The following is a 24,183-nucleotide window of genomic DNA, read 5'->3' as shown; positions in this document are numbered from 1 at the left end:
GTAAATCAAAGACAGCAGAAAAGCTGAAAACAGAGCAAAAATTAGTGGGAAATGTAATGATTGGGAAGCTTTAAAAACCAACAGAATGCAGCAAAAACACATGGGGGGTGAGGGGTATGGAAGTTGAAATATGAAGGTAAGACAGCCAATAATATACAAGAGGGTACTAAATGTTTTTCCTGAAATACAAGAGAAGCGAGAGTTAATATCAGACCATTGGAAATGTCTGTGATAACATCTCCTCAACACTGGTGCACATCAAGGGTGTATGCTTAGCCCACTGCTTTACTCTCTCTATACACATGACTGTGTGGCTCGGCTTAGCTCAAATACCATCTATAAATTTGCTGATGATACAACAATTGTTGGTGACAAGAGGGCATACAGGAGCGAGAAAGGCCAACTAGTGGAGTGGTATCGCAGCAAAAACCTGGCAGTCAACGTCAGTAACATGAAAGAGCTGACTGTCGACTTCAGGAAGAGTAAGACAAAGGAACACATACCAATCCCCAAAGAGGGATCAGAAGTGGAGAGAGTGAGCAGTTTCAAATTCCCGTGGGTCAAGATTTCTGAGGACCTAACCTGGGGACCTATATTGCATTAGGAGTTTAAAGAGATCTGGTATGTCAACAAATACATTCAAAAACTTCTACAGATGTACCGTGGAGAGTATTCTGACAGGCTGCATCACTGTCTGGTATGGGGGGGGGGGGGGGTAATGCACAAGGCAGGAAGAAGCTGCAGAGGGTTAGAAACTCCACCTTGGGTACTAGACTACAAAGTACCCAGCACACCTTCAAGCAGTGGTGTCTCAGAATGGCAGCATCCATTATTAAGGACCTCCAGCACCTAGGGCATGCCCTCTTCTCACTATTACCATCAGATAGGAGGTACAGAAGCCTGACAGCACACACTCAGCAACTCAGGAACAGCTTCTTCCCCTCCGCCATCTGATTTCTAAATGGAAGAGTGCTCATGGCTACACTTTGGGTTTGAAGGAAATAGGAAGAACCGAAGGAGAAATTATTGAGAGTGAGCACCATTTTTGCCTGATGGAGGAGATTGTTGGTGGAGGGGAACTGGCTGGGTCTGGAGGTGAAAATAAGATGATCGGGGCAATAGAACCTGACGTTCTATAAAAATGTCAGCAGGATGTAGGCAGGAACAGACCGAAACAGGGGTATGCAGATACAGGTTTGGTGGGGCAGGAACAAGCAGAAACAATGTGTCCACCTATACAGGTAGGTTTGTGGATTTTGGGTATGAGGTTAAAACAGGACATGCAGTGTAAGGGAACTGTGGGGTTGAAGGCAGATCCTTACAGTTGATAGGGTCAGAGGGTATGGCAGACAATGGATCTTGTGCTCCTTAGCGGAGTCCTCTTCAAGTGATAAGTAAGAGGAAGTATCTGAGAGTTGTCACCTGCTTTCAGCAAGGTAGAAGTCAGTCCTCCAAACTATTACAGTACTTCCACCCCATACCACCTGCAGGTTTGATGGTGAGGTTAGGATTAGTGTGGTGAGTGAGGAGAGCATTGCATTCCAAAGCAGTGAGGTTAGAATTGAGAGAGGTGAAGACAGTTGATGTCTTGTCAGCAGTTAACAATGGAAATATCCAGTGCAGGCAGAAGACCAGACTGGGGTGTTGAGGAAAAGAAGGAGGGTTGAAGACAGAAGAAGGGCTCATCTGTGTGGGTTGGAGAGTCATTACCAAAGAAGTAGTCCAGTTCTGGAATGAAAAGGCTCATTCCAAGAGCAGGTGCATTGGAGATAGAGGAATTGAGAGAAGGGGATGGCATTTCTACATGTTCTCCTTCTTCAAAGAAATGAGCTTCCCTCACTCTACCATCAACATTGTCCTCACCTGTATCCTTTCGATCCACCCGCCCACCCACCAGAGATAGGGTGTGTGTTGCTTGGATTTCCAACATTTGCAGATTTTCTCTAGCTTGCGGTTCAAAACTTATGTGTGTGTCAGAGTATAATTGTGACGATAGCAGGCTGGGAGAACCCTGAGTTTCAAGAGATCCTGGGGCCCTGGTTAATAAAAAAAACATTGCATAGCAGGTAGAGGCAGGTAGGAACAAATGAGGTACTTATGGAGTACAGAAATGTAAGAATGCTTAAAAAAAAATTGGGAGAGCTAAGACACAAGATTGCTGAAGCAGACATGAAGAAGAATCGTAAAGGATTCTACAGGTATGTTAAGATCAAAAGGATTGCAAGGGACAAAATTGGTCCCTGGAAGATCAGTTGGTAAGCCGTGTGGAGCCTAAAGAGATGTGGGAGATCTTAAATGGAGCTTTTGCATATGTATTTACTCAGGAGTCAGTCACACAGAGTTGGAAAGAAAACTTTTGGCAAGTTAACCTTCATAAATTGAGTACAGGATAAGGGACGTTATGGAGATGTTGAATGATATAGTTGAGGCCTAATTTGGAGTATTATGTGTAGGTTAGAAATACAGAAAACCTACGGCACAATACAGGTCCTTCAGCCCACCAACTTGTGCCGAACATGTCCCTACCTTAGAAATTACTGGGCTTACCGATAGCCCTCTATTTTTCTAAGCTCCATGTACCTGTCCGAAAATCTCTTAAAAGACCCGATGGTATCCGCCATGCTGGCAGCCCATTGCACTCTCACCACTCTGAGTAAAAAACTTACCCCTGACATCTCCTCTGTACCTACTCCCCAGCACAATAAATCTGTGCCCTCTTGTGGCAGCCACTTTAATATGTTGTCCCAATATACGTCATTGAAAGATGCGGAAGCAGCTCTCAACGCTGTACCAATCTGTACAGATTTCTCAACTGGCGTTATAGAATGAAGCGTCATAGCTGAGCTGGTCCAGCCCCAGAGAACCGGAGTCTGTCACTCCACTGCGGTCGCGATGGGGTTTGGAGCGGTTCTCTGCCCGGTGTATGGGATTATCACACAGCCGATTATCCTCAGGTAAAAATCCCGGTACCGTGACGGTGGTGTTGTACTGCTGGACACTACCGGACAGTTATTGCCGAGACGTGGATGTTGTGACAGGTCGGGTTGCCGACGGGGACAGACACCCGTACCGGCGACACCTACCGCACCGGGAGCTGGGCTCAGGTCGCGGGATGGGGGTAGTGTCTGTGTTTAGCGAATCTCTGTGTGAATCTGGAACGGAACTGTCCAGATTCTCACTTCTTGTGAGCGAATGAAGTTAAAGGGAGTGAAGTCTTTTATTAATTTAAAGTATCACCAAACATGCGATAAACTACAAAAGCATGACAGAACGGACATGTTCGGCACAGCTTTGTGGGCCGAAGGGCCTGTATTGTGGAGTAGCATTTCAATGTGTCCATGAAAAGACCAAGAACCAGTTCCCGCCGGAGGGGCAGGAGGGACAGAGCGAGAATTGGCGGTGAGCAAGCGGGGCACAGCATGTGTTAGCGGAGCAAGGGGAGGGGCAGAGCGCGAGCTGGCGGTGAGCCAGCGGGGCAGAGCGTGAGTTAGCGGAGCAAGGGGAGGGGCAGAGCGCGAGCTGGCGGTGAGCCAGCGGGGCAGAGCGTGAGTTAGCGGAGCAAGAGGAGGGGCAGAGCGCGTCGGAGGGGCGGGAGGGGCAGAGGGCAGAGCGTGAGTTAGCAGAGCAAGAGGAGGGGCAGAGCGCGAGCTGGCAGTGAGCCAGCGGGGCAGAGCGTGAGTTAGCGGAGCAAGAGGAGGGGCAGAGCGCGAGCTGGCAGTGAGCCAGCGGGGCAGAGCGTGAGTTAGCGGAGCAAGAGGTGGGGCACAGCGCGAGCCGGAGGGGCAGGAGGGGCAGAGCGTGAGCCAGAGGAGCAAGAGGAGGGGAAGAGCGCGAGCCGAGGGATCGCCTTGCCCCCGGGCGGACTGCTGTTATTGTGCCCCTCCCCCTCTTACTTTCAAATCTCTTAGTATCTTTCCTTTCAGTCAGTCCTGACGAAGGGTCTCGGCCTAAAATGTTGACAGTGCTTCTCCCTGTGGATGCTGCTTGGCCTGCTGTGTTCCACCAGCATTTTGAGTGTGTTGCTTTTCTAACTTGCCTGTTTCTATCTTTCTCCAATGCTATTGTAAGGGAGATAGAATTGTGATCACTATCTCCGAAATGCTCTCCCACTGAGAGATCTGACAGCTGTCCAGGTTCATTTCTCAATACCAGATCAAGTACAGCCCCTCCTCTTGTAGGCTTATCTACATACTGTGTCAAGAAACCTTCCTGAACACACCTAACAAACTCCATCCTATCCAAACCCCTTGCTCTGGAGAGATTGCAATCCATAATTGGGAAATCAAAATCCCCCATTACAACAACTCTGATATTATTACACCTTTCCAGGATCTGTTTCCCAATCTGCTCCTTGATAACTCTGTTACTATTGAGCGCCTTATAAAAAACACCCAGTAAATTTATTGACCCTTTCCTGTTCCTAAGCTCCACCCACAGAGACTCTGTAGACAATAACTCCATAAAGTCAACTTTTCCTGCAGCGGTGACACTCTCTCTTAGAAACAGTGCCACACTCCCACCTCTTTTGCCTCCCAGTCCCTCTCTGTCCTTTCTGAAACATCTAAAGCCCAGCACTTGAAGGAACCATTCTTGTCCCTGAGCCATCCAAGTCTCTGTAATAGCCACCACATCACATCTCCAAGTACCGATCCACACTCAAAGCTCATCTGCTTTGTTCACAACAAACCTGGTGTTAAAATAGACACATCTCAAACCTTTGGTTTGAGTGCATCCCTTCTCTATCACCTGCCTCTCCTCCCTTACTGTTAGGGTCCGGTCTGGTGTCCGGCTTCCGGGTCTTGCTCTGGTCCGTGGACTCCGGACTCAAGGCCTTGCAGCTAGCCCTCCTGTCACCCGGAGTCATTGGATCATCTTTGGAGGTACACCTGTCACCTATTAGAGAGCAGGTGTTTATAAGGGGCTTGGGGACTGAGCCTGGTTGTGGGGTCGTTCCTGCTCCGAAGCTGGTTTAACCCGCTCTGTACCAGCTCCGGTTCTGCCCTGGTTGCCGCACCTGCCCAGGCCTCCGTGTTTTCCGCCTGGGATCCATGCGGCCCGCCCTAAGGTCTCCTACCCTTTCCTCCCCTCGTTTCACATGAGTTGTGCCCTGCACCTGCCCAGGGGTCCGCGCTTTGCCCAACTCCGTGTTTCCACCTGGGAGGCGGCCCTGCCCGGGATCCATGCGGCCCGCTATGAGGGATCCTCCTGTCTGCCACCAACTCTGGGATCCTCCTGCCTGCCACGCCTGACCTCCGGGATCCAGCCCCGCCTGCACAACCCCTTACATGCCATGGCATCCCCATCCTGTCCTACCCCTCGTACTTCAGTGCCTGCGTCCCGCATCTGGGTCCAATCCTGTCCCCATTCCTCACACACACACACACACACACAGAGTCTCTTAGCTTTCTCTATTTGTGAGTCAGCCACCTCCTCCCCAGTCTCTTCGGTTTGGGTCCCACACCCCAACAATTCTAGTTTAAGCTCTTCCCAGTAGCCTTAGGAAACCTCCCCGCCAGGACATTAGCCCCCCCCCCCCCCCCCCCGGGATTCAAGTGTAAGCCCCAAAAGAGGTCCCAATGATCCAAAAATCTGAATCCCTGCTCCAATCCTTTAACCACATATTCATCCTTCACCTCATTCTATTCCTATAGTCACTGTCACGTTGCAGAGGCAGTAATCCCAAGATTACTACCTTCACAGTCCTGCTTCTCAACTTCCTTCCCAACTCCCTGTCGTCTGCTTTCAGGACCTCTTCCCTTTTCCTCCATCTCACTGCAGGATATCTTGAACATGACCAGAAACATCCCGGACCCTGGCACCTGGGAGACAAACTACCATCCGAGTTTCTTTCCTGCATCCACAGAATTGCTTGTCTGACCCCCTAACTGTAGAGTCCCCTATCACTACTGCCTTCCTCCTCCTTTCCCTACATTTCCGAGCCACAGGGCCAGACTCTGTGCCAGTTGCACAGCCACTGTTGCTTCCCCCAGATAGGCTGTCCCCCAACAGTACTCAAACAGGAGTACTTATTGTCAGGAGGTACAGCCACAGGGGCAACTCTCTGGTACCTGACTCTTCTCCATCCCCCTCCTGACTGTGACCCACTTGTTTGTCTCCCATGGCCCCGGTGTGACCACCTGCCTATAAATCCCTTCTATCCCCTCCTCCCTCTCCCTGACAAGATGGTTGTCTAGCTGCACCTGCAGTTCTCTAACTCAGTCCCATAGGAGCTGCAGCTTAGCACACCAGGTGCAGATATGACTGTCCAGGAGGCTGGGAGACTCCAGGTCCTCCCACATTTGACATAGAGCCCAGAACACCGGCCTCACACACATACTTCCTCTTTTCTGCAGTTAACACGGGTAAACCTACGTCGCCTTGTCCCGTTGAGTCAAAGCCCTATCACCCTGCGGCCTGCTGGATAGCACAGTCTTCTTTTTACAACTTCTGCACTCTACTGGCTGATGTCCCGCATCTGCGCAGTCTTGCCTCCCTTCCACCCTGAATAGTAACTGCCTTTGCTCCCGAAATCAGCCATTCACTTGCAGCCTTCTTGCTCCGAATCATCTACCGAAAGGAAAATGTAAATGTTTGGTCATCTACCTAACGGAAAATGTAAATAAGGTTGAAAGGGTACAGGGAAAAATTACAAGGATGTCACCAGGACTGGAGGACGCGAGTTGTATGGAATGAATGAAAAGATTTGGACTTCAATGCTTAGAGCATAAAAGACTGGAAGGAGATCTGATAGAGGTATACAAAATTAAGAGTGACATAGATAGGGTGAATGCAAGCAGGCTTTTTCCACTGAGGTTGGATGAGACCAGAACTAGAGGTCATGGGTTAAAGGTGAAAAATGACAAGTTTGGGGGAACAAAAGAGGAAATTTATTCACTCCGAGGGTTGCGAGAGTGGGGAATGAGCTGCCAGCACAAGCGGTAAATGCCAGCTTGAGTTCAATGTTTCAGAGCAATTTGGATGGCTGAATGGATGGTGGGGTATGAAGGACTATGGTCTGTATGCAGGTAATGGGAGTAGATGGGGAAAGAAATGGGGAGGGGTGCACCAGATGGAGAGGGAGAACGGGCAAAGAGTGATATTGAGAGAGAGAGAGAGAGAGAAAAAAAAAAGAGGAGGGGGAAATAAATCAGGGATGGGGTAAGAAGGGGTGGAGGGACATTAACGGAAGTTAGAGAAATCAACGTTCATGCCATCAGGTTGGAGGCTACCCAGACGGAATATAAGGTGTTGTTCCTCCAACCTGAGTGTGGCTTCATCTTGACAGTAGAAGAGGGCTCCAACCTGATGGCATGAATGTCTATCTATGGCCTACTCTATGTTTGCAGGTCAATGGGAGTAGATGGTTAGAATCACTCGATAAACCAAAAGGCCTGGTTCTGTGCTGTAAACTTCTATGACTATGTCCCAACAGTAGAGTATGCAATAAGGGATCTACTCCTGTGGAACGAGACAGGATCATCAGGTTTACATAGAAAACCAACAGCACAATACAGGCCCTTCGGCCCACAAAGTTGTGCCGAACATGTCCCTGCCACATCAATTACTAGGCTTACCCTTAACCCTCCATTTTTCTAAGCAATATGTAATTATCCAAAAGACCCTATCATGTCCGTCTCCACCCCCATTGCCGGAACCGCATTCCACGCACTCACCACGGTCTGAGTAAAAAAAGGTACCCCTGACAACTCCTCTGTACCTACCAACAGACCCTAAAACCCATGTCCTATTGTGACTACCACTTTAAGACTGCACGAAGTACAGTAGCTGTGCCAATCGGTCCCCAGATTTCTCAACTCGGGGGGGGCCTGCAATGGAACATCATACCGGAGCTGGCCCAGCAGCAGAGAGCGGGAGTCTCTCCACAGCGTTCGCGATGGGGTTTGGAGCGGTTCTGCTCCGGGTGTATGGGATTATCACACAGCCGAATATCCTCAGGTAAAATTCCCGGGACCATGACGGTGGTGTTGTACTGCTGGGACACTACTGGACCGTTATTGTTGAGTCGTGACAGGTTGGGTTGCCGATGGGGACAGACACCCACACCGGCGATATTTCCCACACAGGGAGCTGGGCTCTGGTCGCGGGATGGGGGTAGTGTTTGTGTTTAGCGAATCTATGTGCGTACCTGGAACGGAATTGTCCAGATTCTCAGTTCTCGTGAGTGAATGAAGTTAAAGGGAGTAAAGTCTTTTATTAATCGAAAGTACAAACAACATAACAGTAAGGACATGTCCTTACCATGGTCCTGAAAAACGTTATCTCGTTTTTACTGTGTACTGTACCAGCGGTTTAGGTCGAAATGACGATAAAAGGTGACTTGCCTTGATGTTCAGCACAGCTTTGGGAGCCAAAGGCCTGTAAGCTGCTGTAGCATTTCAATGTGTCTGTAGAAAGACCAAGAACCCAGTTTGCGCCAGTGAGGGAGGGGCAGAGAGCGAGCGAGTGTAGGAGGAGGAGGGGCAGCGAGCGGAGGAATAGCCTTGTCCCTGGGCGGGCAACTGTTATTGTGCCCAAGTAGTGACCCACATGCGATATTATGCCGCACTATCTCATCAGCTTCTGTTCCGGCAGCACCAAAGATAGATAAGATGCACAGAGATTCAGATTCATTGGTCTATATCCCTGTCCATGTATATCTCTCCGAGCCTTTTACACACTTGTCATATGGAACTCCACCAGCACATTCCAGGAATTCGCCACCAAGGAAAACTTACGCGCACATTGACTTTATAGCTGCACGTCTCCTCGTGTTGGACATTACGACCCCGAGGAAAAGCTAATGGCTCAAAATGCTGGTGGAACGCAACAGGCCAGGCAGCATCAATAGGAGGAAGCATTGTCAACGTTTCGGGCCAAGACCCATCATCAGGACTAACCGAAAGAAAAAGATAGTAGGAGATTTGAGAGGGGGAGGGGGAAATCCAAAATGATAGCAGAAGCCAGGAGGGGCTGGAGTGAAGCTACAAGCTGGAAAGGTGATTGGCAAAAGGGATACAGAGCTGGAGAGGGAAAGGGTCATGGGATGGGAGGCCTTGGGAGAAAGAAATGGGGAAGGGAGAACCAGACAGAGATGGAGAACATGCACAGATTGATATTGAGGGAGAGAAAAAAATAGGGGAGGGAGAAGTAAATCAGGGATGGGGTAAGAAGGGGTGGAGAGACATTAACGGAAGTTAGAGAAATCAATGTTCATGCCATCAGGTTGGAGGCTACCCAGACAGCATACAAGATGTTGTTCCTCCAACCTGATGGCATGAATGTCTATCTATGGCCTCCTCTACTGTCAAGTTGAGGCCACACTCGGGTTGGAGGAACAACTCCTTATATACTGCATGAGTAGCCTCCAACCTAATGGCATTAACATTGATTTCTCTAACTTCCGTTAATGCCCCTCCACCCCTTCTTACCCCATCCCTGATTTATTTCCCCTCCCCTTTTTAATCTCTCTCTCCCTGTCACTCTTTTCCTGTTCTCCATCTCCCTCTGGTGCTCCCCTCCCCCTTTGTTTCTCCCTCAGCCTCCGTCCCATGACCCTTTCCCTTCTCCAGCTCTTTATCCCTTTTGCCAATCAGCTTTCCAGCTCTTAGGTTCACCCCACCCCGTTCTGGCTTCTCCTATCATTTTGGATTTCCCCTTCCTACTCTGTCTTTTCTTTTAGTTAGCCTTGACGAAGGGTCTCGGCCTGAACCGTCGACAGCTCTTCTCCCTATAGATGCTGCCTGGCCTGCTGTGTTCCACCAGCATTTTGTGTGTGTTGCTTGAATTTCCAGCATCTGCAGATTTCCTCGGGAAAAGCTAACGGCTGTCTGCTCTCTCTATGCCTTTGGAAACGTCATAAACTTCTATCAGATCTCCCCAAACAATCCCAGTTTGTCCAACCTCTCCATGTTGCATGTATACAACAATCCAGGCAACACCCTGGTTAACCTGTGCTTCACACCCTTCCTGTATTGGGTGACCAGAAGTTAACACAACAATCCAGAGGGGCCATCGTCTCTAAGCATATTGACACACAGTTTCATCCAGCTGACGTCCCAGTACGGATCCCTGCACAACACCCCTAGTCCAAATACTTACAGTCAGAATACATCTCATCAATCACTACCTTCTGTCTGATGTGGGGAAGCCAATTCTGAAGCCAAACAGCCGATTCACTCGGGATCTCACGCACCTTAAACCCAATGAGCCTCCCATCAAGGCCTTGCTAAAATCCATGTCGGCAGCATACACAGCTCAGACTTCATCAGTCCCTCTCGTAAAAAAAAACTCAATCAAATCAAAAACACACAATTTACCCCGCACACAGGCAGGCTGACTGACCCCAATTCAGGCATGGTTTTCCATTAAATCCAATCCCCAAAGTATAATTAAGTCCAGATGGCCCCCCTGGACAGTTCCTGTCTGAGGGGGGATCCGATTCTGCAGAGTTCCCGCCTCACCTCAACTTATCTTTCTCCTCAGGAGGTGCGGGAGTCTAGGACCAGAGGGCATAGCCTCGAAATAGATGGACGTTCATTTAGAACAGAAATGAGAATGGATTTCTGTGGAATTTATCGCCATGGCCGGCTGTGGAGGTCAAGTCATTGAGATATTTAAAACTCTGATTGGTTAGGGCATGAAAAGTCACAGGCACAAATTGGGTAAACAGGACCTACTGAAGGATTTCGGCCCGACATTTTGACTATGATATTTTCTATAGATGCTGCCAGGCCTGCTGAGTTCCCTGAGCATTTTGTATGTGTTGCTTGGATTTCCAACATCTGCAGAATTTCTCTTGTTTGTTATTGGATCACAACACCATATCATTTATAGATTTCTAAGCCATCACACTGTACCGTTGTGCAAAACAACAGATATCACCTTTATAAAGAAACCTGATTCTAATGTAAAGGGGTTTTTTTTGGTACTGTTGGGAAAGGGTTTCTTTGTTAACAGCAGGAATGTTTCTTTGTTGCCAGAGAGTGCTGGAAGCTTGTTTGTTACAATGTACTGATAACGAGAATGGTATTCCTTTGTAAACCAAATGGGGATTAATGTTCATTCCTCTGAGTCTGTTAGCTTTGGTTGACGGGCTTTGGGGCAGATCGGCGCGAGGGGGTCGAGAGAGAGGTCGCAATGCTGTAAGTTGGGCGAGGATCGGACCCCAAGCGGGGGTCCGAGGCCGGGAGGTACTCCGAGGAGGGGGGATGAAGCTAGATGTGCTTGGTTGACCACTCGGAGGGTCCTGAGCTGTTTGGAGAATCGAGGAGTTCGGAGGGTCCTGAGCTGCGAGTCGAGGAGTTCGGAGGGGATCGAATGGTGGCCAGAAGACTTCAGTAATTGAGCTCCAACGGTTGTGCACGAAGTGGTTTGGACTTTGATAAGTTTGGCGCGTTTTCTTTATTTTTTTCATATATACTGTATCGTTATTAATCACTTAGTTATAGTAACCTTTATAAATTGTAATTTAATCGCATATGGTGTACTGTCTGTTTTTGGGCGAGGCGGGGACATCACACAGCATCCACACCAGCTGATTACCCAGTTTGGCGGGGCCGAAGGCTGCTCCCCCTGGGCCTAGACGAAACGAGCTGAGCCAGCCTGAGGCGACCCAGGGGGTTACACTAATGCGCAGCCAACAGACAAAAACCCTCAGCTTATTACTGTCTCAGCTCCGGGGTAATTCACCCCCGGGGTTCCGCCTTGCTGACGGGGATTCTGACCGCTCATCATGCCGGCCCAACCCCAGCCTCCGCTGGTTGCACCGATCACACGGCTCCCGTTTTCCTTCCTTCTGAACGTTCCCCACTCCCGCCCCCTCCAATCCATGGTCATGTACCTGTAGTGGGATGACAATGTGCACTCCCCTCGCTTACCGGCCCTAAAGCCCGGGGTCGGATTTGCAACCCGTCATTTTTTCTCTCAGCCGGGAGACATTTTCCGCAGTTGCTGTTCCAACGCAGAGGGTGAAGCCGCTGTAATTCCGAGATGGGACAGCGAGCGGAGCTACAGCTGAACGCCAGCGAGCGGAGCTACAGCTGAACGCCAGCTCCGCAGGCGGGAGGCATTCGTCGCAGAAAGAACCACAGACAGTCCGTCAAACAACACAGCAGGCCAGGCAGCATCTATAAGGAGAAGCGCTGTCGACGTTTCGGGCCGAGACCAGTCCGTCACCGGGATGGAGTCTCTCGTTCTCACAGAACCTCACTGGGGGACGAGCCTCTCTCACATACACAGCAGAAATTCCATCTCGCATCCCTTCAACTTGACCCACTGGGAGGGTCTGACCCGGAACGTAGAGAGTCCCCTCTGCCTCCAGTCACTGCCGTTCCCACTGAGCTCCCCCAGCCTTTCAGGAATTCCGGCATGAACGCTCTCCGGGATTCCTGGACACACAGAGCCATCTGTTATCTCCATTCGGCGCAGGATTGCAGAGTCCTGAGTCTTCACCTTCTAACAAGATGAAACTTCCCCACGCTGTTATTTTCGCGCCATAATAATCCCCGCCCCTCCGGTTCCGGCTCCTTATTGGCTGTCCACGCAAGCCCCGCCCATCTTACGCTTCCTACCAATGGTGGTTCGGCCTCAGGTTCGTATTTCAGTTTCTCAGCGGGAATAACTTCGGAACCAGGACTGACCTGCAGTGTGCGATCTATGAATTGGCCACAGCGAAAGGGTAGGGGAAATGAGGTGGAAAGGATGTTGATACTGCCAGAGAGAGATCTGGAGGCGGGCCCGGAGATTAAGGAAAGACAGTCTGGAGTTAGCTTGCAGTTTCCTTAGCAATTGTCTGTTTTTCCGGATGGAAAGCCTCTGGCCTTGAAGTCCGATGCTCATGCCACTAAAGCAGTGAGGGGAGAGGGGGTGGTCAGAGAGGGAGGGGGAGAGGGGGTGGTCAGGGAGGGGGAGAGGGGGTGGTCAGGGAGGGGGAGAGGGGGTGGTCAGGGAGGGGGAGAGGGGGTGGTCAGAGAGGGAGGGGGAGAGGGGGTGGTCAGAGAGGGAGGGGGAGAGGCAGGCGAGGCCACAAGAGGAGTGGAGGTAGCACAGAGGATGGCAGAGAGTGAGTAGGGAGGTGGAAAGGGTCAGGAGGTCAGAGGTAGTAGTAAAGTGAGAAGGGTCAGAGAGGAATGCGGGGAAAGGGTGACAGATTTATGAAGGTAATGAGGATGGTAAATATTGTTTAATTTTTATTTATTTCAAGATACAACTCAGCCGCACTCTCAGTAATCCACCTATTCAACCATCGCCGAATAACAGGACAATTTATAATGATCTATTTATCTACATCTTTGGACTGTGCGAGAAATCCTGAGCTTCTTAATAATGGACGCTGCCTTTCCTTGAAAATGTCTTGGTAAGTTGTAGGCTTGCACCCCAGATGGAGCCGTCTAGATTCACAACTCTCTGTGCAGTAGCCCCCCCACCCCCCATACCAGACAGTGTTGCAGTCCATTTTCTACTCCCACCCCACCCAGGGGAATATTCTGTGATTTACCAACACCCCTGATTATTTAAAAAAAACTGAGCTTCCCAGCCCCCTTCACTCCTAAGAAAACACTCTAATTCTGTCCTGTCCTCACATACCACACCCAACCTACAGACACCAAACACCCAACCTACAGAAACCCTCACACACCAAACACCCAACCTACAGACACCCTCACACACCAAACACACAACCTACACCCAACCGACAGACACCAAACACCCAACCTACAGAAACCCTCACACACCAAACACACAACCTACAGACACCAAACACACAACCTACACCCAACCTAGACACCAAACACCCAACCTGCAGACACCAAACACCCAACCTACAGACACCCTCACACACCAAACACACAACCTACAGAAACCCTCACACACCAAACACACAACCTACAGAAACCCTCACACACCAAACACACAACCTACAGACACCAAACACCCAACCTACAGAAACCCTCACACACCAAACACACAACCTACACCCAACCTACAGAAACCCTCACACACCAAACACACAACCTACAGACACCAAACACACAACCTACAGAAACCCTCACACACCAAACACACAACCTACAGACACCACACAACCTACACCCAATCTACAGACACCAAACACCCAACCTACAGAAACCCTCACACACCAAACACCCAACCTACAGACACCCTCACACACCAAACACATAACCTACAGAAACCCTCACACACCAAACACCCAACCTACAGACACCCTCACACACCAAACACACAACCTACACCCAACCTACAGAAACCCTCACACACTAAACACCCAACCTACAGAAACCCTCACACACCAAACACATAACCTACAGAAACCCTCACACACCAAACACACAACCTACACCCAACCTACAGAAACCCTCACACACCAAACACACAACCTACAGACACCAATCACACACCAAACACACAACCTACAGACACCAATCACACCTACAGAAACTCAAGACACCAAACACACAATCTACAGACACCAAACACACCTACAGAAACCCACAGACACCAAATACACAACCTACAGACACCAAACACACCTACAGAAACCCTCACACACCAAACACATAACCTACAGAAACCCTCACACACCAAACACACAACCTACAGACACTCACACACCAAACACACAACCCACAGACACACTCACAGAGAGAAAGGGGAAGGGGGCAGCGAGGGAAAGAAAGGGAGAAAAGAGGGAGAGAGACAGTGAGGGGTGTTGGGGCATGGAGAGTCAGGGTGAGAGAGGGCGAGAGAGAGGGGAGGGAGAGGTGGAGTGAGAGCGGCAGTGGAGGGAGGGAGAGGGGTGGAAAGAAGGAGTGACAGAGGGAGAGAGAGAGGGAGGGGGAGGGATAGGAGGAAGTAAGGAAGAGGGAGAGAGATTGAGAGGAGAGGCAGGGGTAGCGAGAGGGACAGAGGGAGTGAGAAGGAAGGAGAGGAAGGGAGGGAGAGGGAGCGAGAGTTAGGGAGAGAGAAGGGGACACATAGGGCGAGGGAGAGATAGGGGAGGTTTTGGGAGGGCGAGAGAGTAATACTGTAGAATTATACGGGGCTGAGCCCGTCCGGCATGGACGTAGAGAGAAGGGTTCGTCAGTCGGCGCGGCGACTGTGGAAAGTGAGAGAGAGAGAGGGAGCGAAATTGAGAGGCAGACAACAGAATCGGTGACGGGGTATGGAGAGAGCGTCTGAGAGGTATTTGTCGGACCCGGCGCTTTGCTACTGGAGAGAAGATGTAGTAATAGAAGTGAAGGGCACGGAGTCGCTTTTGCGCGAGGAGATATTCATTTGTCTGTCTGTGCTCCGATTGTGGAGAGAGAGAGAAATTGAAAGGCAGTCAACTGGGGGGGGGGGGAGGGAGAGGGAGAAGGATGGGGAAATAGAGAGGGAGAGAGAGGGAGGGATAGAGACGGAGAGAGGGAGAGTGAGAGAAAGAGACGTTTTGGGAGGGCAGGGTTCCGGATGACTGTCTAGATTGAGGCAGTCTGGCTGAGAGCTCGCCTTCATCGACGAGCCACTGACTGATTAGCCTCAGGCAGCCGAACTGCTGTCTGACTGACTGTGTTCTCTCAAGAATTTTACGTCTTTATCTCCTAGCTCTTTGCTGTGTCTGTTTCCTGAAGGATTTTCTGTGTTTTCTGCATGTTCAGTGGGTGAGGGACAGGAGCTGTGAAATATCCTGGGAGGGGGTGACCGGACCTGCCGCCCTGAACCCGCACCTGGACAGGTCTGGTCCGATTCCACGGCTCACTCCTGACCTCAACCTTTCTCCCTCCGCAGGTCCCTCGCAGTCTCTGTCTTGGTGATGACAGTCGGATCTGTTCTTGGTAAGTTTACCCTAGTGTGCAGTGAGTTTCACTCTGTGTCTGACCCCGGGAGAGTGTGATGGGACGGTGGGGAGCTTCACCCTGTGTCTAACCCCGGGAGTGTGTGATGGGACGGTGTGGAGGGAGTTTCACTCTGTGTCTGACCCCGGGAGTGTGTGATGGGACGGTGTGGAGGGAGTTTCACTCTGTGACCGACCCCGGGAGTGTGAGATGGGACGGTGTGGGGGGAGCTTCACTCTGTGTCTGACCCCAGGAGTGTGTGATGGGACGGTGTGGAGGGAGCTTCACTCTGTGTCTGACCCGGGGAGTGTGTGATGGGACGGTGTGAGGGAGTTTCACTCTGCGTCTGACCCCGGGAGTGTGTGATGGGACGGTGTGCAGTGAGTTTCACTCTGTGTCTGACCCCGGGAGTGTGTGATGGGACGGTGTGGGGGGAGCTTCACTGTGTGTCTGACCCGGGGAGTGTGTGATGGGACGGTGTGAGGGAGTTTCACTCTGCGTCTGACCCCGGGAGTGTGTGATGGGACGGTGTGCAGTGAGTTTCACTCTGTGTCTGACCCCGGGAGTGTGTGATGGGACGGTGTGCAGTGAGTTTCACTCTGCGTCTGACCCCGGGAGTGTGTGATGGGACGGTGTGGAGGGAGCTTCACTCTGTGTCTGACCCCGGGAGTGTGTGATGGGATGGTGTGGAGCGAGCTTCACTCTGTGTCTGACCCCGGGAGTGTGTGATGGGATGGTGTGGAGGGAGCTTCACTCTGTGTCTGACCCCGGGAGTGTGTGAAGGGACTGTGTAGAGGGAGCTTCACTCTGTGTCTGACCCCGGGAGTGTGTGATGGGACGGTGTGGGGGGAGCTTCACTCTGTGTCTGACCCCGGGAGTGTGTGATGGGATGGTGTGGAGGGAGCTTCACTCTGTGTCTGACCCTGGGAGTGTGTGATGGGACGGTGTGGAGGGAGCTTCACTCTGTGTCTGACCCCGGGAGTGTGTGATGGGACGGTGTGGAGGGAGCTTCACTCTGTGTCTGACCCCGGGAGTGTGTGATGGGACGGTGTGGAGGGAGCTTCACTGTGTGTCTGACCCCGGGAGTGTGCGATGGGACGGTGTGGAGGGAGCTTCACTCTGTGTCTGACCCCGGGAGTGTGCGATGGGACGGTGTGGAGGGAGCTTCACTCTGTGTCTGACCCCGGGAGTGTGCGATGGGACGGTGTGGAGGGAGCTTCACTCTGTGTCTGACCCCGGGAGTGTGCGATGGGACGGTGTGGAGGGAGTTTCACTCTGTGTCTGACCCCGGCAGTGTGTGATGGGATGGTGTGGAGGGAGTTTCACTCTGTGTCTGACCCCGGCAGTGTGTGATGGGACGGTGTGGAGGGAGTTTCACTCTGTGTCTGACCCCGGCAGTGTGTGATGGGACGGTGTGGAGGGAGTTTCACTCTGTGTCTGACCCCGGGAGTGTGTGATGGGATGGTGTGGAGGGAGTTTCACTCTGTGTCTGACCCTGGGAGTGTGTGATGGGACGGTGTGGAGGGAGCTTCACTCTGTGTCTGACCCCGGGAGTGTGTGATGGGATGGTGTGGAGGGAGCTTCACTCTGTGTCTGACCCCGGGAGTGTGTGATGGGACGGTGTGGGGGGAGCTTCACTCTGTGTCTGACCCCGGGAGTGTGTGATGGGACTGTGTAGAGGGAGCTTCACTCTGTGTCTGACCCCGGGAGTGTGTGATGGGACGGTGTGGGGGGAGCTTCACTCTGTGTCTGACCCCGGGGGTGTGTGATGGGATGTGGGGAGTTAAGGGTGTTGACGTCCTTCCCCCTCCCCCGGCCCCATTGTCCAGGAACATATTTCTCCCAACAGGTCAGCAGGGCACCTGCGATCTCATTCCCAACACCAGCTCCTTCAGCTGCCCCTGTTTACCCTCTGGTGCACAGAGCCTGCACCTTCACAACCTTGCAGGAGTCTTTCGAGACAATTGCTCGAGAGGGGAGGGGAACGGACTCTGCTGTCAAAACGCCACCCAGGCCAGAGTGGATGCTGACCGCGTTGTCCTGAACTACAGCTGGGTTATCCCCCGCACCATCTACTGTGAGATCAGCACGTCAGGTAGGTGCTGGGGGAGAGGGTCCGACACTCCGGGATCTCACTATTCCGATAGTTTAATATCCGTGATTCCCCTGTCTCCCATCTCCCATCCATGAAAGCCATTCTGTGCTCCCTCTTGAAATTAGAACTCTTAATTAAATGCGTCTGCACAATGTCCATATCCGTCCATTCACCATACATTCATGTGTCTATTTAAAGACACTTTAACCCTTATATTGTATCTGCTTTCCCCATCACCCTTGGCAGCATATTCCAGCAGTCCATCACTAACTGCGATTTCCAAAAATTTTATTAAAAGTTACCAATTTTGGTTAAATGTCTGCCCTCTAGTATTAGATATCTCGACAATGGGGTAAATGATGTGGCTGTCTTCTGTCTATCTCTGTATCTATTTATCATGACGAGGGGCATGGATGTGGTGAATATACATGGCCTTTCTTCCCGGGTTATGCAGAGTTTTAAGCAGCATTTTCACCCAGGTGGTCAATACCTGGAATGAGCAGCCAAAATAAGTGTTTGATGAAGGTACAATAACAACTTTTAAGTTGCTCAGAAAGGTACATGGATGGGAAAGGTTTCGGAACAAATGCAAGCCAATGGGACTGGCTCTGTTGGTTTGTGCCCCAAGGTGCATGTTTCCCCGGTGTGTGATTGTGACTCTGGGTCCTGGGACAGACCAGCTCTGGTGGACAGGCTCACCCCTTGCTCCCTTTGCACCGAGCTCACCACTCCTCCTCACAGGACTCGTCCAACCTCAGAGAATCACACGCAGATCTAAGGACTCTGAGGGGTACCCGCTGTGTTTTGCAGGCATGGAGTGTCCCAGGCAGAGGACACCAGTAGACCAGTTGTCTACGCCACCAAAGGTGACATCTCGGAAGCCAGTGACCACCAGGACAGACAGAAGAGAGGTGGAGGACACCACTACGAGGGTGCGTGTGTCGATAGTAATTCCAGGTGAGCCTTCCCCTTCCATTCCTGAAGACTGAAGTGAGCTGTTCTAGGATGTAGAAGCAGAATGTGGCCATTCAGCCCATTGAATCCTCTGATCCATTCTAGCACAGCTGATTTTTTTTTCTCTCAGTCCCATCCTCCCACCTTCACGAGAAACAAGAGTGGATATTGCACCAATGGAAAATTAGGCTGGAGAAGTAGTAATGGGGGGCAAATAAATTGCCAATCAAATCAAGTATTTTGCATGCATTTTCAGTGTGTAAGACACCAGCAGTATGCCAAAAATCTGAGAGTGTTGGTGCAGAAGTGAGTGTTGCTATTTCTAATGAGAATGTGACGGGGAAGCTGGAAGGTCTGCAGGTAGATATGTCACCTGGACCATGGACGATACACCAGGGTTCTGAAGACACTGAGGCATTGGGAATGATCATTCCGTTATCCCGACTTCATTGGTTGGGAAGGTTCAGGATGAGGTTTCTGGATACTTGCAGGCACGTGATAAAATAGGCCAAAGTCAGCATGGTTTCCTTCAGAGGAAATCTTGATGGAATTCTTTGAGGAAATAACAGGCAGAATCGACAAAGGAGAGTCAGTGGGTGTTGTCAGTGGATTTTCAGAAGGCCTTTGATAAGCTGCCACACAAGAGGCTGTTAAACAAGATAAAAATTCATGGTATTACAGGAAAGGCTCTGATATGGGTAGAAGATTGGCTGACTGGCAGGAAGCAAAGAATTATGGGGGGGGGGGGATAAAGGGAGACCTTTTCTGCTTGGCTGCCAGTCAGTAGTGGTGTTCCATAAGTTTTGATGTTGGGACCACTTCTTTTCTCGTATATCAATAATTAGCTTGAGGGAATTGATTGCTTTGTGGCCAGGTTTGGATGATGTGAAGATAAGTGGAGGGGTAGGTAGTGTTGAGGAAACAAGAAGTGTGTGGAAGGTCTTGGACAGATTAGGAGAATGTGCAAAGAAGGTTGCAGATGGAACACGGTGTAGGGAAGTGTATGGTCATGTACTTTGGTAGAAAGTGTGGACTGATTGTTGCCAGACAGGGTGTTTGAGTATCTCAGAAACTGCTGATCACCTGGCATTTTCACACAGCATTATTCAGGGTTTACACAGAATATGTGAAAACACAAAACAAAAAAAAAATCCAGTGAGCAAAGTTCTGTGGGTGAAAATGCTTTAATGAGAGAGGTCGGAAGAGAATGGCCAGACTGGTTCAAGCCAACATGAGGGTGACAGTAAGTCAAAAAGCTACACATTGCAAGTGATGCACAGAAGAGCATCTCTGAACACATGAGATGTCAAACCTTGAAGTGGATGTGTGACAGCAGCAGAGACCATGTACATACACTCAGTGGCTACTTTGTCCATCTAATGATTTTGTCTCAATTCATAAATTCAACACTTTCAGAATGGTGAAATTACTCATCTGATTTCCAAAGTAACTTCCCTTTATCCTGTCACAAACAAGAGGAAATCGAAGCAACACACACAAAATGCTGGTAGAACTCAGCAGGCCAGGCAGCATCTATGGAAAAGAGTAAACTATTCCTGATAAAGGGTCTCGGTCTGAAACGTTGACTGTTTACTCTTTTCCATAGATGCTGTGCTCCTCCAGCATTTTGTGTGTGTCCCTTTATCCTGTCACTGTTTCCTGGATTCTGGAATCTCCTGCTGATGGGAAGGTCCTCCCTGCGTCCCAGGACTTTCTGTATCCAGGAGGCTTCAATGAGACCCCCTTCCCTCATCATTCTGAACTCCAGCAAATACAGGCCTAGAAACATCAAACACTTCTCATTTGTTAACACTTTCATTCCCAGTAGTTATTGTGAACTTCTGGACTGACCTCCGGAGTGGCACCTTTCATTCAAAGTAACTAGAAACACAATATTCCAAACGAACCCTCACCAGTGTCTTGTACAACTGCAATGTAATGTTCCAGCTTCTGTGCTCTGTGCCTGGACTGATGAAGGCCAGTGTGTCAAACACCTTCTTCACCATCCCGTCTACCGGTGACACCATGTTTACAGAACCCTGTACTTGCAATTTAGAGACAAGATGGAGAGATACAAAAGGCAGTGAAGATGGGGAGTAAGTGGGAATATGGGATGGATGGAGGTACGGCCGGGATGGGTGTGGATGCTGATGCAGACATGGGAGTGGGGAGGAGGATGGGTATCAGACTTTCCCATTTCGATTGAGTATGCTTCTGGTCAAACCAGTCTAATTGTAACATTTCCATTCTACAGTGGTGCTGGTAGTCTTAATTGGTGTCCTGGTGCTCATTCTGCGGTAAGTGACCTCGTTGCTTCTTGGGGAATCCTAGTGTTCAGTTCTCTCAACTCACTCACTGTCCCTCCAGTGCCCCACATCGCTCACCGCCTCCGTGACCCATCTCTGTTGCTCAGTGAACAGACTCTCAGTGACCTTCCCCTCTGTTGTACCTCCAGGTGGCAACGCGGGAGAAGATCGGTCGAGATGGAGACGCACAGGGAGATCCCACTGTCAGCAGTGTTGATACCTCAAGCAGCACATCCATCAGGTCTCCCCTCAGCTTCCGACACTCCAGAGGAATCTGCTCCAACCCGTCCAATCACTCCACATGACTAAACCCCCACCACCCGATCCCAACAACATCATAGTGTATCTCCTCGGCTCTCCCTCCAATGTGACCCCAGCCTTCCTGTAGTGCTGTCAACTGAACTGTACACAGTGATCCCAGTGCAGTCTGACCAGTATCTTGTCAAGTTCTAACATAACATCCCAGCTTTTCCATTCCATCCCCTGATCTCAGAAGGGAACTGCACTGTACAACTTCTTCAGCATCCTGTCCCATGGTGTAGTTGCTTTCAGGGGTCTCTGGAATTGTATCCCACTGACTCTCCGTTCCACACCCCCGGTGTCCCATCATAAACTCTGGATGTTCTACCAGAATTTGACATCCCAGTATACATCACCTTGTCCCCATTGGTATTAAACTCCATCTGTCTCTATCGACCCAATTTTCCATCCGATCTGTATCCTAGCCAACCTTGTCAATTCTTATAGTTACCTCCTCAAAAAAACACTTGCAGAGGGGAGGAATTCCCCTGTGGAAAGATGAGCTGAAGGACCTTTATCTGTGCTGTATAGTTCTGTGACATTCCAGCCAAACCTATTCTGGGTTAGATTTGATGGTTCTCCCAGGCGCCCAATGTATGGGGGGTGGGGGGGGACACTAGACCCCTGGGTGTACGTGCATCCCTGGGTCACCTATGTAAACCCTGGCATTGGACTGTGTACACGAAGTACAGGCATTTCACACAGTTCAAAATCTCATGCGACTAATTCCTGCCTTTCCCACACCTCTTAAGGAATTAGATGTGGGAAGGATGAAGTCAGTTTTCTGGGATGTGAACACCAACTAGCCCTGCCTGCTGAGAGAGGGATCAGTGTTGTAAATATTTATTGTAGTTATCTTGTATTTATGACAATATATTATTTTTATATTGAAGTGTTCGGCCCAGAGTGAGGGAGTGGGGAATGGAGATTGGAAATGTAATCAGGAAATGGTGGAATCACTCAGCTGGTTAGACAGCATCTGTGGGGGGGAGACACGGAGTAAACATTTCCATTTGAAAACACTCCATCTGTGATCCCCCTGACTCAGGGAAGCTGCCAGCAAACTGAAAGATATCGTTCATCCTGGTAGTTCTGTTGGACAATGAAGGTGATTTCTTGATAACCTTCCCAACCCTCCACAACACCACCAAAGTCTTAGCACAAACCTGCCAATCATACCTGCAACCTTCACAAATCAGTTGGTAACAAATCACACATTTGGTACCCTGTGGTAAACCACAGGTCAGACATTAATCAGACAAGAATCCGCCCACCACAACATTCAAACTCTGATCAGCAGCCATGTTGGATCCAATTATCTGGCTCACTTTGGACTCCACGTGCCTTCCAGACCAGTCCTCCATAATCAAAGATTTTACTAAAGTGTACGTAGATAACATCTACCTCACTCCCCTTATTGATCCTTTTATTTACGTAGAACATAGAATAATACAGCACTTTACAGGCCCATTGGCCCACAAGGTTGTGCCAACCCTCAAACCCTGCCTCCCATATAACCCCCTGCCTTAAAAAACCTTACCACCTTAAAAAGCTCAGGCAAATTAGATGGACAGGAATTAACTCTACAAAGATGAGCTGAAGTGCCTGTATCTGGGAACTTCTGTGACTTTCCCAGCCAAAGGCCAGTCGGATCCACGATCGTCCCTTGTAAATTGCACATCTCCCAGGTGTGCCATGTATAAGGGAATCTGCAGACCCCTGGGTGGGTATGCACCTCTGGCTCAGCTCAGCAAGCCCAGGTGTGGGATTTGCACACAGTCCGGGATCTCCTGGAAGTAATTCCTGCCTCTTTCCCAAATCTGTGGGAATAACGGATGTAGTTTTCTGGGATGTGAACAGAAGCTACCCCTGGTGTGAGAGAGATCAGTGTTATAAATATTAATTTCAGTATTTATGGTTATAAATTATTCTTGTATTTATGACAATACGTTATTAAAGTGTTCAGCCTGGAGTTAGTTACTGTGCAAAGAGATTGGGAATAGAATCAGGCAATGGTGGAAATGAGGGGTGGTGAACCTTTTTGATCACTTGTGCCAAAAAGGGGAGTGATTTTCCAAAGAGAATTCTCTTGTGTGGACGTTCCAGGCCAATCTATTCCGGGTTGGAAATGACGGTTCTCCCAGGCATCCAGTGTATTGGGGGGGGCAAAAAGGGGAGTAATGTTCCAAAGAGAATTCTCTTGTGTGGACGTTCCAGGCCAATCTATTCCGGGTTGGAAATGACGGTTCTCCCAGGCATCCAGTGTATTGGGGGGGGGGGGGGGCAAAAAGGGGAGTAATGTTCTAAAGAGAACTCTCTCGTTTGCCATTGTAATTTTCAGCAGAGTTTATCATTGATTAATTTATAACAATAAATATGCACTTTTTAAGGAAGAGGAATGTCCTGCTGATTATTGACATGTATTCACTATTTTCCTATTAATAAAAGTATAAAAGGCAGATTGCCATCGACAATTCTCTCCAGTCTCAAAATCAGAATAATCTTGTCTCAATGCCGTTCGTGCACTGCTGCAGGTTCAGAATAAATCAGAGTGTGACACAGCACTGTCCACTTTCAGTTCCAACAATCCTCGAAGCACAGCACTGTCTGGGACAGAGCTGCCCGATCGATCAGCACCCCGCACTCATTCTAATCGTCCCCTCCCTCCACAGTGGCTGCAGTGCAGACTGCCGAC

At 49.9% G+C, this 24,183-nt stretch overlaps 1 protein-coding gene across 1 annotated transcript; it reads left to right on the top strand.

Moving 5' to 3' along the window:
• Positions 1 to 12,587: 12,587 nt before the first annotated feature.
• On the top strand, positions 12,588 to 23,735 carry LOC132385341 (uncharacterized). The gene is made up of 7 exons (XM_059957380.1): positions 12,588 to 12,676; positions 13,202 to 13,354; positions 15,787 to 15,833; positions 17,683 to 17,928; positions 18,739 to 18,885; positions 21,137 to 21,179; positions 21,338 to 23,735. Exons 2-7 carry the CDS (start codon positions 13,269 to 13,271, stop codon positions 21,495 to 21,497), a joined length of 729 nt encoding a protein of 242 aa, XP_059813363.1. The 5' UTR covers positions 12,588 to 12,676; positions 13,202 to 13,268; the 3' UTR covers positions 21,498 to 23,735.
• The last annotated feature ends 448 nt before the right edge of the window (positions 23,736 to 24,183 follow it).

This window comes from Hypanus sabinus, assembly GCF_030144855.1.
Source record: "Hypanus sabinus isolate sHypSab1 chromosome 1 unlocalized genomic scaffold, sHypSab1.hap1 SUPER_1_unloc_1, whole genome shotgun sequence".
Taxonomy (NCBI): domain Eukaryota; kingdom Metazoa; phylum Chordata; class Chondrichthyes; order Myliobatiformes; family Dasyatidae; genus Hypanus; species Hypanus sabinus.
Note: the sequence above shows the minus strand (reverse complement) of the source record. Positions and strands in the feature narration are given on the sequence as shown.

Coding starts and splice junctions, on each gene's coding strand:
- LOC132385341 (XM_059957380.1), top strand. CDS start 13,269: ATGATCTATTTATCTACATCTTTGGACTGTGCGAGAAATCCTGAGCTT. Junction 13,355..15,786: donor CTTTCCTTGAAAATGTCTTG/GTAAGTTGTAGG, acceptor CTCCCTCCGCAG/GTCCCTCGCAGTCTCTGTCT. Junction 17,929..18,738: donor CTGTGAGATCAGCACGTCAG/GTAGGTGCTGGG, acceptor TGTGTTTTGCAG/GCATGGAGTGTCCCAGGCAG.